Source organism: Toxorhynchites rutilus, chromosome 3 (assembly GCF_029784135.1).
Source record: "Toxorhynchites rutilus septentrionalis strain SRP chromosome 3, ASM2978413v1, whole genome shotgun sequence".
Lineage (NCBI taxonomy): Eukaryota > Metazoa > Arthropoda > Insecta > Diptera > Culicidae > Toxorhynchites > Toxorhynchites rutilus.
This window is the reverse complement of record NC_073746.1, coordinates 103,433,116-103,447,469: the sequence shown is the minus strand read 5'-3', so window position 1 is coordinate 103,447,469 and position 14,354 is coordinate 103,433,116. Positions and strand designations below refer to the sequence as shown.

Below are 14,354 nucleotides of genomic sequence, written 5' to 3'. Positions count from 1 at the left end.
TCTTCTCGTGAGTGAGCTTTCGCTCTCTTGTTGCGGACTCAATGGAATGCGCAGCAATAAGCCTCTTCACAAGATGCCACATAAATGTACACGGTTAGAAACAGCTTCACTGTACGATTTGGAACGGATTCTTGGAAATCCGAACCGATTCTTTGTGTTAAACTGTATCACATTCAATGCAATCTCATTAATGACATCATTAGAATTAATTTCAGCAGCCTTGAAATGTCTACGAAGTTTTGGTATCACTAGCAAAAGCTGCTTTTCCGAAACTTCATAGTTGTCAATTTGTCAAATCGACTTTTTCATTTCGCTGTCAGGTGCTCATAACATGTGTCGAGCTTAAATTGCTTCCAAAATTTCGGCTTCTTTTAAAATTAAAAAAATTAAAATTAATAATGCACTCCAATATGTCACCCTTCTAAACTCGAGTCGACCGCGAGTAATCGGTTTCCTATATTATTAACATTAGAATTAAGGAAAAATGTATATATACTAGTAACAATACAGTAAGGAGTTCGGCTCCTTTAAACCTATGTAACTGAGCCTGTAAAAATAAACGATTTAAATAAAAAAAAAATGCACTCCAACATTCCCTCTTCCATCGTTGGACCGGGCCCGGGAAGTCTTTCACCTGGTTAACTCATCCTTTGAGAAATTCTCCTTTCAGTAGCAAATTTTTAATGGATGGATTTTAATAAAACCTTCTTAATAACCATTTCGTCTAGTCTGTTCCTTTCAACAGCGAGAAAAACTAGCCCAAAGCCCAAAGAGTCTACGAACCATATGGATACGGATTTTTTGTTTAGCCTTCTCAACAAATCCTGAACTCCTTCATTTGATCCTGACATGGTCGGAGTGATCGATAGCCTGCGAACGGGACGAACGGAATCTGCAGTTTCTCCCACCCAAAACAAAAAAAAACTAGGAGTGGGTTATATATGTGATATAACCGTAAGATTAACGCAAGGCTATTTCAAAAAGCTATCACTATTTATAAGGAGTTAAATAGTTTGCTTTCGAAGTAGTTTAGAGCGAGCTATTGAATCAATTTTTCATGGTCAATAAGTGAAAAACATCTCTCACAGATCTTTCATCTTTCGCATAATGTTATTTTCATACCACTTTGTACATCCGGTAGAGAGATATTAACGATCAAAACCTTGTACTTTGAACGTCACCCCCTCGTTTTCGAGACTTACACCCCAGTACAGAAATGAAAGATGTAGTATGACGAAATAATGAACATAAAAACCATGAAAGATGCTATAACATGAACTTTGCATAGTGAAGTGACTTGTTTTGTTAGATAATACCATAAGTAATAACCGGTTACCTTCACTCAAAATCATGATTTATTTTTACAATATAATATACTCGTTATGGTCATGGGTGTCACCCCCCTAAGGGTGACAACCGGGGCGGACCGACCCCTGCAATTCCGGATCCTCGTGTTCAGCTGCTTGGTATCCGTAGCCGTTGGTATTATCCTTGTAGACCAGGGCACTGAGGTAGCCGAAAAATTCTCGATCGGACGGCACTGGGGCAAATTGGTCTGGTTCCGTTCCTTGGGTACGTACCCGCGATAATTCTTCGTCATCCACCGGCACTGAGACTCCACGGTCGCTATCTGCTCATCCGTATACTCTGGGGACCTAGTCTTCTTCCGACAGACGATGCCCTCTTGCTTGATGGTTCTGTGGATGTAGGAATGGGCCGTGCAGGCGTCACACAAACTCGTACAGTCCTTGTTGTCGAACAGCTTTTTCAGAGATTCCTTCTTCTTTTTCGTCATAATCTTCGCCGGACGGCCACTACCGGTCTTCCGCTCGACGTTCCGGGATGCCAGGATCCGGTAAACAGTGCTCACCGACACATTTTCGTCCCGAAATTGATCTACTGTAAACTTTTTTCCTTGACTTTCACGCGTTTCGAAGATCCGTACAACGCACTCGCGAAGTGCTTGTTGTTTCGACGCCATCTTTAATCGAACTGACAGCACCCGAGCAAAAAGAAACGAGCAATCCGTTTCTAGGGAGCCCAGAAAGTAATTCTCTGGGTGAGAAAAAAAATACGCCCTTTTTTTATACAGAAAGGTATTGAAATAATTCTCATTTTTTATTGAACACACGTTAAGTCAGACCGGACCATGTGACATTTCTATGATTTCGAGAAAAACGAACTTGAAGTTTGGTGCTATAGGAGGTTTTCGTTGAGCATTCAAAACAATTTCGATATCGAAACGGTATCAAGCAGGAATCGAACCAGTGCCGGCTGGGATGTAGGGCTGTTTTACACGACTACGCTATCCCCACAGATACTAATGCTGTTGCATAAATCCGTGATAATATTACACAAAAGAAAGTGTTGGAAAGTGTTTCCGTTTCAAACGTAAATCTATATTTTTTTCGTTCTGGGCCGTGTATTTGGCAAAGTATGCGAAAAGGTTTCATGTGTGCTTATTTGCAATGTGTCTCTTGTTTTGCTCGCCCATGTTGATTCAATATTACTATGGCATATACACTTTTCTAATGCTGTATCCAGCGTTGCCAGCATTCCAGATTTATCTGAAATCTTCCAGACTTTTATTAATTTATTCTAAGCGGAAAAATAAAGAAAACATTGATAAGACAAATCCTGGTTTTTATCTACCAACAGCCAGACTCTACTGAAAAACACTTGGCAACCCTGTCTGTACCAGTATGGAAGAGTAGCACATTTTCTGTTGTTTTAAAACTCATTTCATATAATAAATCAGAACTATTTTGGGTGTAGATTTGTTAAATATCAACGTTATAAATTAATTTAAAAAGATCTGGTTAGTTTGGAGCCATTACGACATCAAAATATGAAACAGTATATATCGTGGCCCCAGTTTAGCTGAAAATCTTATCATGAATAATAATTATAAAAAAAACACAATACATTGCTTGAATCCCGCAGGTGATAGTGATTTGCTTCCTGTCGATTATACCATGGCCCGGCCCGAGCGTCTTCAAAATATCCTGCTCAAGGGACAGCTCCCGTGTGGTGCGAAAGATAGTGCAATCGAAATGGTTGCCTATTCTGGAGAAGTACCAGGTCCAACTCCCTCTCGAGTGCCCGTTTCACCCACTGCGCGATATCTTTGGGCCGCAGCAAAGCGCTAAGAAACAGCACCGCCCCAGCCAGTGGACCTGTGGGTTCTGTGGAAAGAGTTTCTTCGAGGAAAAACACCTCGACATGCACTTTGAAAGCCGCCACCGGAGCAACATCAACATGGCGGAAGATGCCGTCTGCCTGGCGGATTACTGCGACATGATGCGTTGTGAAGTACTCATTGCGAAGGACGCAACGCTCTCGTTCGGTGGGGACCCGAACATGATGTCCACCGACATCGAGGTGTGGAGCGAGTCCACCGCATACCGAACGGCGCTCTCAACTTCCGGTCCAAGAGATTTGGCGAAAGTGCCAGTGAGGTGCGTAACTTGTGTCGGAATCACAACGTTTTCAACTGTTCTCAACCTACCTTCCCGTTTTTTGTTTTTTTTAGGAAATCATTCTTCCCTAAGATACTACAAACGCTTAAAAATGATATCCTAAATGGGCACAAAACACAAACATCTTCACTCGAGGAGAATCAGCTTGCAAATTGCGATGCTTCCGAACATCGTAAACGCCGAGCGAACAAACATTCTCCCGACGAAGGTAATCTAACAAAGGTCTCTGAAAGACCTACGCTGTATTCATTATTTTCAGATGTACTCGATCAACTAGTTAATGTTGACGATGATGGCGACGATGAGGACGAAGAGGATGAGGAGGATGAAGACGACGATGAAAATGATAACGACAATAACGCGACATCGCAGTGCGATCAAAATCTTGTCGACTCCTCGTTGCCACCCGTTGATCGAAAGCAGCAGAATTTGTCGGCAATGCAACGAATGAAAGCTAACTGCAAGTCGGAGGAGCTTGATCAGTTGAAAACTCGTTGTGAAATACTGGTCCGCGATTGCATCGTTGGACTGCTGGTACAGTTATCTCTAGAAGACTTCAAAAGCATGGAAGAAGAGTTGAACCGGGCGGTCTGTTGGTACTTGTCGTGCGAACGATACTGGGAGGATGGACCGTTAGACCAGAGACCCTTCCCATGGGGATTGGTATTTGTGCTAGTGATGGTTCTGTCACTGGGGGTCTGTCTGTGCTACTACATCATATGGATTTTATTTGAGTGAGTATTGTGCCGTAAAACATTGATGTGAATTTAGATACTTTTTTTACCACCACTTCAATCTTTCATAACGTTTTGACAGTATTTGAACGTCCATTTTATGTCTCTTTTCGATACTTTTTTGGCATTTGTGTAATATTATATGTGTCTGTGTCGATGTTAACTTGAAATTAACTCAGCAGTGAGGACCACAGCCCAATTGGAAGCAATCAAATTACTGCTCACCCAAGTCCCACCCATGGAAGACACTATTTGCAGCCCCAGTCGGCTAGTATCTACCATCTGCAAGACGGTGGCCACTCCGCCACTAGTCTCAACAGTCTAGGCCAGATGTCTAACATAAACGTCGCAACGACAGGAGCTTCAAGTGGAACTGATCTGCAACATACACCACAGATCCACGCTGCACAAGTACAATATGGCGACGAAGGCGGGTACGGATACACGGCTGAGGGAACGAACGCAACCGTGGCAGACGGTGCGGCCATCCTAAGTGGGACAGCCGGTGGAACCGAATTTAGCGAGCTAGGACAAAGCGAACACTACATCTACGTTACCTATCCGCCAGAACTGAAACGAAGACTACTAGAAAGGTACGGTAGTGACATCTATATGCAACTTTTACGGAAAGATGCATTCGAGTACTATTAGCGGTTTTTATTCGGTGTCGTGATGTGTGCCGCCTACTTTCTCTTCCTCTCTCAGCACTATCATTTTTCACGCTAGCCACAATTTAGGTGATGTACAAACTCGTAAATATTTATTGCCAGTGCTAGCGCACTGTTCTGAAATACACGGTGGTCTAGAATGAAATTGAGAATAGAACATAATTTCTTTATTGAATCATTCGTACACTATCCTTAAGGGTCCCTTACACGATGAATAATAATTACATTACTTATTAGAATTACAACAACGATGATCGTGTAAAGTTGACAAAATTTTTATGACGGACAATGATGATGCAAATCCGGATTTTCTGATCTCGCTCCATCATTTCTGTAAAAGGGCAGGTACACTATCATTCGTGGTGTCTAGGATACTGTGCGACATCTTGTGTTAAAATATTTCTTTGTGAGGTAGTTTTCTCTCTGTCAGGTTAGTGGGCCCAAAAGAATTTTGAATTTCTAGAATTTAAATGAAAGTTATAACTTGTTGTTACTTCAATGCATAAAACACGTAGCACTGAACCTTACTTAATCAACTTTCTATAATTTTTCTAAAATCCCTACTAAAATTCATAATTATAAAATAAAGTTATACCCAGATATTATTTCAGTTGAAGATTTTTTCACTATTTGTGGAAAAACCTGTTATTCTATTACATAGAGGAACATATTTTATACGAAGAAAATGATTTTCATTTTTATTTTTTGATTAAAAAAAGTTTGTCCATTCCACCTGAAAATCCGTTATCATTTTTGCTTCACAAGATGGAGCATCAAGCTCAAAATTATAACTCGCGATGGCAACAATACAGTGTCGACATCTGTTGCCCAAATACGATGATGCAGCATACAGGTAAGATACGGTGTCGACATCTACGAAGGTATTAAATGATAATGAATCAAGCATAAGCTATTGAAATTACTATGATAAATACAGTTTTAAATTGTTGATAGATCAATGAAAAGCATTTCAAAATGTTTTATTCAATGCTCATAACATATAATATTATTCTGAACCTTCTTCATCCATTACTGAAAGATATTCTAAGGACAGAACGAATTGTTGAAATTATAATCAGAAATCATTATTAGAAACAAGTTTCGCTCAAGATTTTTCATTGTTTGCAGAAAATCTTTCAAATTATCAATGGAGATGTTTATATGATACAATAAATTTATTTTTCATTTCGAAAATGTGTTCATTTCTCTTGCGACTATGATGGCTAGAATTGCTGCATTCATCCAAGCGATAAAAATGATCGTGTAGGGTTGAAGAATAATGATTATTCGGAATGGAGTTATTCTTGCTGCTATTGTCAATACTGATAATGTCAATGCTACTGATCGTGTAAGGGCCGCTTTAAGGATTCATTCAACAGGACATTATAAACAATCACCGATACATGTGAAATACGTACAGTCAATCGCAAAATAGAGCGTACGCCCCGTGTTAGTTCGTTATTTTTTGAGTTTTCGTGGTGTTTTTTATTCGTTCATTTCGACAGGCTCAGGGTATATGGATATAGGAACGATCACACACGAAGATCGCTGGCTTTAAGTAAAACATATATTTGGAACATGTAATCAAGGTCTAACCAAGCCGACACATCTCTCACCGGTACATTGGGTTGTCTTCCTCGGGCCCGAAGGAAGTTTTCTAAATTCGATCTGGCGACCAACCTCGCACACCTCGCACGACCAAACAACGTGCTTATATCTTGATAACCTTGGCCACAAACGCAGAGATTGTTACTGGCAAGATTGAAACGGAAAAGTAGTGCATGATATGATATGAACTCATGAATCCAGAGTGAAAATTTATTATTCAAAGTATCTTGCATGGGTCCTTGCAGGTCGGATTCGTTTGATCCTACGACAGACACCACTCCATCACCTGCAAGTTATCTCAGGCTGCATACATAGAAGTTGTACAAAAGGGGGCTTAAACATGGGCCCTGGGGGAGGCCCATGTAAGAGACCCGACTTACTGCCGAATCTTCATAAGAAAAGTTCAAATGTTTCTCACAGAGCAAGTTATATAATATATCATTCAATAGAGGCGGTAGACCCTGAGAGGGTAATTTGTCTGACAAAATCTCTATTGAAACAGAATCAACGGCTCCCTTTAAATCCAAGAATACTGAATCCATTTGTTTTTTTTCTCGGCGTAAGTCAGAGTTTTTGGTGTTTGAAAAGTAAATGAGGGGCTCAAAAGGAAAGGGGTGTGAGTGACATCATCGATTTCTCTTCATCGACTCTCTCTTTTGGTCATAACTTAGCTGCCACACATTCCCAGCTGAATTTGACAATGTGGAAGATAGGTCAGAACCTCATCTATCGGATTCTATAGCAAACTCAAACTGGAACGTTTTTGCAGTTGAATTATTAACTTAAGAAATAGTTGATGAAGAGAAATCGATCAAATCCTTTACACCCCTTTCCTTCTAAGCCCCTCAAATAATTAAAAGCGGCTTATATTCATCATAAAATCGTTCGAATATAAAATCATGTCATTCCCGTTTACCCTTCACGGTCAAAACGAAATGAAGTGTATCCGCGATGACAACGGTACGGTGTCGACATCTGGATACGATATTAGTTTCCCACTAAAACTTATAATAAAGATACAATTTTTGTAAGAGATTATTTTACCACATGGAGAAAACAAAGTTTTCCTCTCACATTGAACACTATTTTGATACGGAGAAGTTAATTTTCATTCATAATTTTTATTTGAAAGCTGTTCGTACTACATCGGTTGAGAAATGCAAACATATATATAAAATCAATCATTTAGTATTTGGAATGGCCCCCTTTGACGTCTGGCAATATCTATAAACGTCGTGGCATCGTTTCTACGAGATTTCTGGTCAATTTACACGGAACACTATCCCATATCTCCTTAATCGCTGCCTTGAGTTCCGCTTTGTTCCTTTGATTTTTATTGTTCAGACGGTTCTTGGTTTCCCACCATAGATGCTCAATAGGGTTTAAGTCAGATGGTTGCGGAGGAGATTTGAGTTGATTGGGAACATTATAGTGCAGCCACTCCCGCACGATGAAAGTAGTGTGCTTCAGACCATTATCCTGTTGAGTTTAAGCTTGATTTGGTACACTTCGTAGTTGCTCTCGGTGATTGACCTGAACCAACGAAATTGCACAAAGAACACACCGAATGACGCTTGGGTGTAGCAAACCATTCTTATTGTGCAAGTTTCAGCGAATCGAGCTTTAAATAGTCAAATACGACGCCGGTCGTGTCCTTACGTTCACCAGGGGACGGGAAGGAATGTTAGTATGATATTCACCGCCCGAAGGCCAGAAGGGTCCCCTTTATATCGTAGTTTCCTAGCGATTATCGGAGAAGGGATAGTTGTTAGTGGGGGGAGGTAAAAATCAGGATTCACTGTGGTGAGTGATCTGACTAAAGTTTATCCATTTCTTTCTTTGTATGATCACCATGGATAACAATTATTACAACCATTCTCCTCAGGGGCTTTAGACCCTCTACCCTGGTTCTCATTCTGGACAATCGTAGGCGGAGTTGCTTCGGGTCATTATCCTGTTGAAAGTAGTAATCACGAGGGAGACTCAATTTCCGCACGGAAAACTGCAGGTTACGTTCCAGGATGTTCGAGAAAGGCTCTAATCCATCGCCAAATCGATGAACCATACAAGGATTACCTTATATACCTTAGCAAACTCTAGTGGTTTTTCCATATTCACCTTTTGATGAAAGGCTTTTTACGGGCAACACGACTTCTCAGATTGTCTGATGTCTGCGCTGCCAGGTCTTCCGGTGGTGCCGGCTACTTTGATAGTCAATTTGGGAATGCTTGTTCTAGGGTTCTTTCGTAATGTTCACACGATTACCCGTTCATCACCAGGTGCAGGATCCAACTTTTACGGAAAATGCATCCGAGTACTATTAACGGTTTTTATTCGGTGTCGTGATGTGTGCTGATTACTATATTCACTTCCTGCATTCCGTCCCGATTCCAGCGATAAGGATAATACAACTCTGCTATCATATACAATTTGAATGTTCATTGAACTGGAATGCACTGATGAAACCTCCATGGGAACGCCTAGTTCGCTCGACACAGTTGTGCTTTTTTATCCATTATGTCGTCTAAGTGGTTTCGGTCCTGTTGTCGATCTGCGAACAGAGATTTCCCACCCACCTGCTCAAGGTCAGAACCGCAAAAATACCGTTCTAGATCCTGCTGAGGAATCTTCGCCTTCTAACATTACTCCTAAGTTAACACAAGCTCCCCAAGCAAACAAAAATCAGTTTAACTTTTTTTATTATTTCGGATATCATTTCAGAATGCATCGAACTTTTGTATTGTAATAACTCATAATAAATCATTTTTGAAAAGTATGGGGGCCCTGAAAAGCGTTAATGGATTCATTCTTGTTCTCGTGATGTAAAAATTTGTGTCCTCATTTTGTCAATGCACTTTTATAGACAAACTAAATGCAGCCACAGGCAACTCTGCATCAGTGTCAGTGACTGAGTGCAGGACCGATTACACGAAAGCGATGGGTGATGGTTGTCCATTGGATGACAACAAAATGAAAACTCGTTGGTCGTTGCCGGTGATAACATGTTATTCATTGCGATAGATACGTAGAAATATTTCCTATCAATTGATGCAAACATCTTTGCGATCTATTGAGAAATGCTCAAGTTATAAGCATTCGAAATCTTTCAGTTTTTCCTACATTTTTAGTAGGGTGCCAATGAAAATGGTCATCTTGAATTTCAAAAAGTTACCCCATAAAAAATGTTCACCACCTCGAGAAAAAACACTCTATATAAAATATCAGCTCAATCGGACTTAAGGCTGTTGTCACATTAGGCGGATTCGCCGCCGCGGATATCGCGACGGTTTTTTTTTCTCGATATGAATTCGCTTCCAAAACCGCCCCGCTCTGTGTGACATGGCTAATTCAAAATACACTGTAGATTCTCCGCTGCGGTTTTACTCGCGGAATCCGCCTAATGTGACATCAGCCTAAGGGAGAGTGGCGCAAAGCGGTCAAAGTTTGAGTTTTTTGAAAATCGGAAAATCATCACTTGGCGTAAAAAACAATTGAAAACACTGATTTCCGGTGATTTTTCGGTTTCAAAAAACTCAAATTTAAAAGTCTGCTACACTAGTAAATTGAGTCCGAATGAGCTAATATTGTACATAGGGTATATTATCGTGCAAATCAACATTTCGCAGTATGTTCTGAATGAAAAATCGAGATAACTATTTTTTTTGGCACTCAAAACCATATGTTTCGTTTCGTATTTCCAACAAAAAACGAAAGTCCCAGAGTGTCTATTTTTGACAATTTTTTTTTCGAGAAGACAATAGATCTGAAGATGTGCTCCCTTGGCCGAGTGGTTAGCGTCATAACTAACATGCCGGGTCGGGTTCGATTCCCGTTCTGGTCGGGGGAATTTTTCGTCAAAGAAATTTCCTCCGACTTGCACTGTGATCACGCGTATTCTAGAGCTTGCCACTCAGAATGCATTCAAGGCGTGTTATTTGGCATAGAAATCTCAACTAAGTACAAATAAAAATGACGCAAGTAATACTACGTTGAGACGGCGAAGTTCCTCTAGGAACGTTAGTGCCATTGAAGAAGAAGAAGAATAGATCTGAATCTCGATCTCGTTTCATACGATTTTAAGACATATTATCAAACATTTTTTGACGTAGGACTACGTCTTTCATTTCTATACCGGGGTGTAAAATCAAAGTTTCGAAAACGAAAGCGTTACGCCGGAGACCGAGATTTTGAGTGTTAATAGCTCCTAAACAACTGAACGAAATGGTATGATCAACACTTCATTCGAAAGATAAAATGTCTACGCGTTCTATACTTGTTACTTTCTGATCCAAAAACTTGTTTCAATAGTCTTAAATTTGCTTTCAAAATAGGCTATTGAAATCACCAATCGGTATATAAGCGAGCGCCGCTCGGAAATCCACTCAGTTCTAATTGAACAGCGATTGGAGCATGTTGTCGCTGTTGTGGTGAAGCTCTTCATTTATCATGAAAGCGCGGATGAACGGTGTCACCAAGAGCCTGTTTGTGCACCTTAGGCCAGAAGGGAATCCATCAGGAGGAGAGTGATGCTACAAACGGTTCCCCGGGAAGATCTCGAAGCAGCCGCTACACACACACACATACACGCACGGAATTCTTTCCGTTTGGATCGAGAAAGATCCGGAAAATAATCTGCCAGTTCCTCTAGGAATTTAAAAATACATTCATGTGAAAGAGTTTATTTGAATGTTTTCTATCCATGTAACACTGTGACCAAATATGTTTCAATCAAGTGCTATTAACAAATGGTTATCGAGTTAGCATTAACCACTGGTGGGCTTCCAGTATCGAGGAAAATGTGGAAATATCTAATCGTTACTGAAAATAATCTGCCAGTTCCTCTGGGAATTTAAAATTACATTCATATGAAAGAGTTTATTTCAATGTTTTCTATCCATGTAACACTGTGACCAAATACATTAGGTTTTGTGATTTTTCAATCAATCGCAATTAACAGTAGGATATTTCCGTATCCAATATTGGATGCATAAAACCTTGTGCCTCCAACGTAACGCTCTCGTTTTCGAAGTTCTCCAAATATTCATTCATTCAGAATGAATTCAGATTCAACTTCATACAAATGATCTCTAAATCAACGATAGTCCTACGTCACCCTTGCGGTTATACCATAGATATAACCCACTTCCTGTTTTTTGAAAACCTCGATTTCCTTTACTGCCCCCTGGGTGATTTTTCGATTTTCAAAAAACTCAAACATTGAACGTTGGCGTTGTGCACAAATTACGTAGTGCGAAAAGGGGGGGAGGGGTCGAAGTTGCGTTACTTTCTGTGTATTAGAGATAAGAAATTGCGTTACGTATGGGGAGAGGGGGTGGCCGAGTGGTTAGCGTCTCACACTATCATGCCGGGGGTTCCGGTTCGATTCCCGTTCTGGTCGGGGGATTTTTCGTCAAAGAAAATTCTTCCGGCTTGCACTGTGGTCACGCGTATTCTAGAGCTTGCCACTCCAGAGTACATTAAAGGCGTGTTATTCGGCATAGAAATCTCAACCAAGTATTACTAATAAAAATGACGCAAGTAATGCTACGTTGAGAAGGCAAAAGTTCCACTGGAACGTTAGTGCCATCCAAGAAGAAGAAGAAGAAAAAGGGGGGAGGAGGTCCGAAATCCGGATTTCTAGCGTTACGTAATTTGTGCACGATGCCTTTGCTCATTCTCCCACTTGACTTAAGTCCGATTGAGCTGAAATTTTTCATATGGGATTTTTCCGAGGTGGTAAACATTTTGTATAAGGTAACTTTTTGAAATTTTAGGGTCGATTTTTTCCCATAAATTTATTGGCACCCTAATGTTCAGTGCCTAGATTTTCATTTTATCTCCTATATCTTCTGGTTAGATTGAATAATTAGCCAAAAAACGAAATTCAATATTATCTAGTCAAATGTGTAAGTATTTAATATGCATCAAAAGAATGAATGTATTAAAAATAATCTGTACCAAATAAATGAAGGTATCGCCAAGTAGCATGTGTGTGCTCAATTTTGTGATTGACTGTGTGTGGTGACACATCGGTTTAGCGGTGCGAATATCAAATTTGTGTAACTACCTGTTTTTAGAAGAATCTAATATACTCCGAAAGACACATTCAAGACCACCCTGTATTGTGCAGCAATTGCCAATCTCGTTGAGAAAATCCAAACACCTTTTAAACTATTTACAAATATTGTAGCATCAACTAGTTACAGTTGTTGAATTGCATAAACCAAGGTTTCTTCATTATCTCTTAAATAAATGCATTGTCTTCATCATTAATAAACGCGTAGATGACACGTTCCAAGATTGAACCGAGATTGCACCGCATTCATGGTTCCTTTTCCACATGTCGAACCGAACCGCATGATTCTATCTAGATCGAGTACTGAGTTTAAGACAATTTGCCTCTATTTTCTAATAATTGTTGTTACTGTTTTCTCAACTATCTTTCTAAATGGTTGTTGATCATCAAAAGGTAATCTTTAACGTTGTGAAATAGTATTCATTAACCGTATATCTTTATTTAGTTTTCCTAGCAACTGTAGTTAGTTTTATATTTACTGAATGTTCTCCAATAACTTCTTCTATCGAAATTGTTTTTCACAAAATCGAAGATGGTATGGACAACAATCGAAACAATGAATCGAATCATTGTCTCGTTTTCCATATCAAATTCAGAGACCGTTTCTTCCATCTACTATGTCCCTATGTGTCACCATTTAGTACTTCCCCTGATTTCCTGCAAATCCGCAAACAATTTGAACTAGTTAGTAAATCGAAAATTCTCTCGTTCTTTTTTCTCGTTTCTTTTGTTCCTTTTCTTCCTTTAGCTGCTACAATAGAACGACCCGACTGTAAAAATTAGAATGAGACTATTAAAGCAAGCAGCGAGAAAATATTGAATCACTCGCTAAGGGTTAATCACAAAATCCATAAGTAGACTAACACTAACTGGTTACTAACATTGTTGAACTCAATGTTATTAGCAGGAATCAACAATTGTTCTAACAAGTGTAATAGAAATCACAACGATAGTGCTTTTCACAAAGTAAATATAAAGCTTTAATAAGCAAAGGATAGGTTTTGAGAAATCTAAAACAGTGAGTCAATCTGTAGGACCTAGATCTTATGATTTAACACGCTTACATCGTTTTGTAGACGGGTAGATACCACTTTTGTTATTTCAATAGTGAATAGCTGGTTTTGGTTCTACATTTCTCATTCAACAATCCATGTTCTATTACAATACCATAATGATTTCAATAAATGACCTGGTGAAGCTGCCGGCACTTAACTTTAATCTAGCGTATACTTATCATCAGTCACAAATAAGACCAAAATGAAGGGCAGATGATTACTATTGTTCCATGTTCCATGGAATAGTAAACCAAAAAACGCTCCTTGCACTGTTCATAACTATAAAGTACAAACAGAACACTTACTAACCGTAATACTGAGTTTTGAATTCTGAAGTCGCTTCATAATAGTTAAAATTAGTATAAAACCGAGTCGCCATACGGTTTTGTACGCATCGTGAGTGCCGCGAACGAATAAATGGCAGCTCCCTATTTTGGCAGCAAGTTTAGCTCAACTGAACCAATTTGTAAAAATAAATTTAAATAATCGATAATCAATTTTCCACTTTAATACAAAAGAAAAAAGAAGAAGAAAAAAATCATCGCAAGAAAGAGTTTACTGATTTTTTCTTTCCCGTATACTTTTGAACAAAAAAAAATTCAATTCAATCCGGATGACACGTAGAGTAAACTATAATGATAAAAAATAAGACAAATTCTGATGTAATGAGCATTACTAGACATGTGAAGAGAATGCGGATAAATACCATTTATCTGAATAAAAGAAATTTATAA

At 39.4% G+C, this 14,354-nt stretch overlaps 1 protein-coding gene across 3 annotated transcripts in view; it reads left to right on the top strand.

Moving 5' to 3' along the window:
• LOC129773412 (uncharacterized) overlaps positions 1 to 14,354 on the top strand; it is a 45,680-nt gene extending 31,326 nt beyond the window's left edge. For 2 of the 3 annotated variants that reach the window (XM_055777017.1, XM_055777014.1), the window contains exons 2-6: positions 2,944 to 3,458; positions 3,533 to 3,687; positions 3,739 to 4,213; positions 4,393 to 4,806; positions 13,314 to 14,354. In XM_055777017.1, coding sequence (XP_055632992.1) covers positions 2,944 to 3,458; positions 3,533 to 3,687; positions 3,739 to 4,213; positions 4,393 to 4,806; positions 13,314 to 13,341 — 1,587 coding nt within the window. In that variant the 3' untranslated portion in view covers positions 13,342 to 14,354. The remainder of the gene's footprint in view (positions 1 to 2,943; positions 3,459 to 3,532; positions 3,688 to 3,738; positions 4,214 to 4,392; positions 4,807 to 13,313) is intronic. The other variant, XM_055777015.1, reaches the window with a different exon arrangement.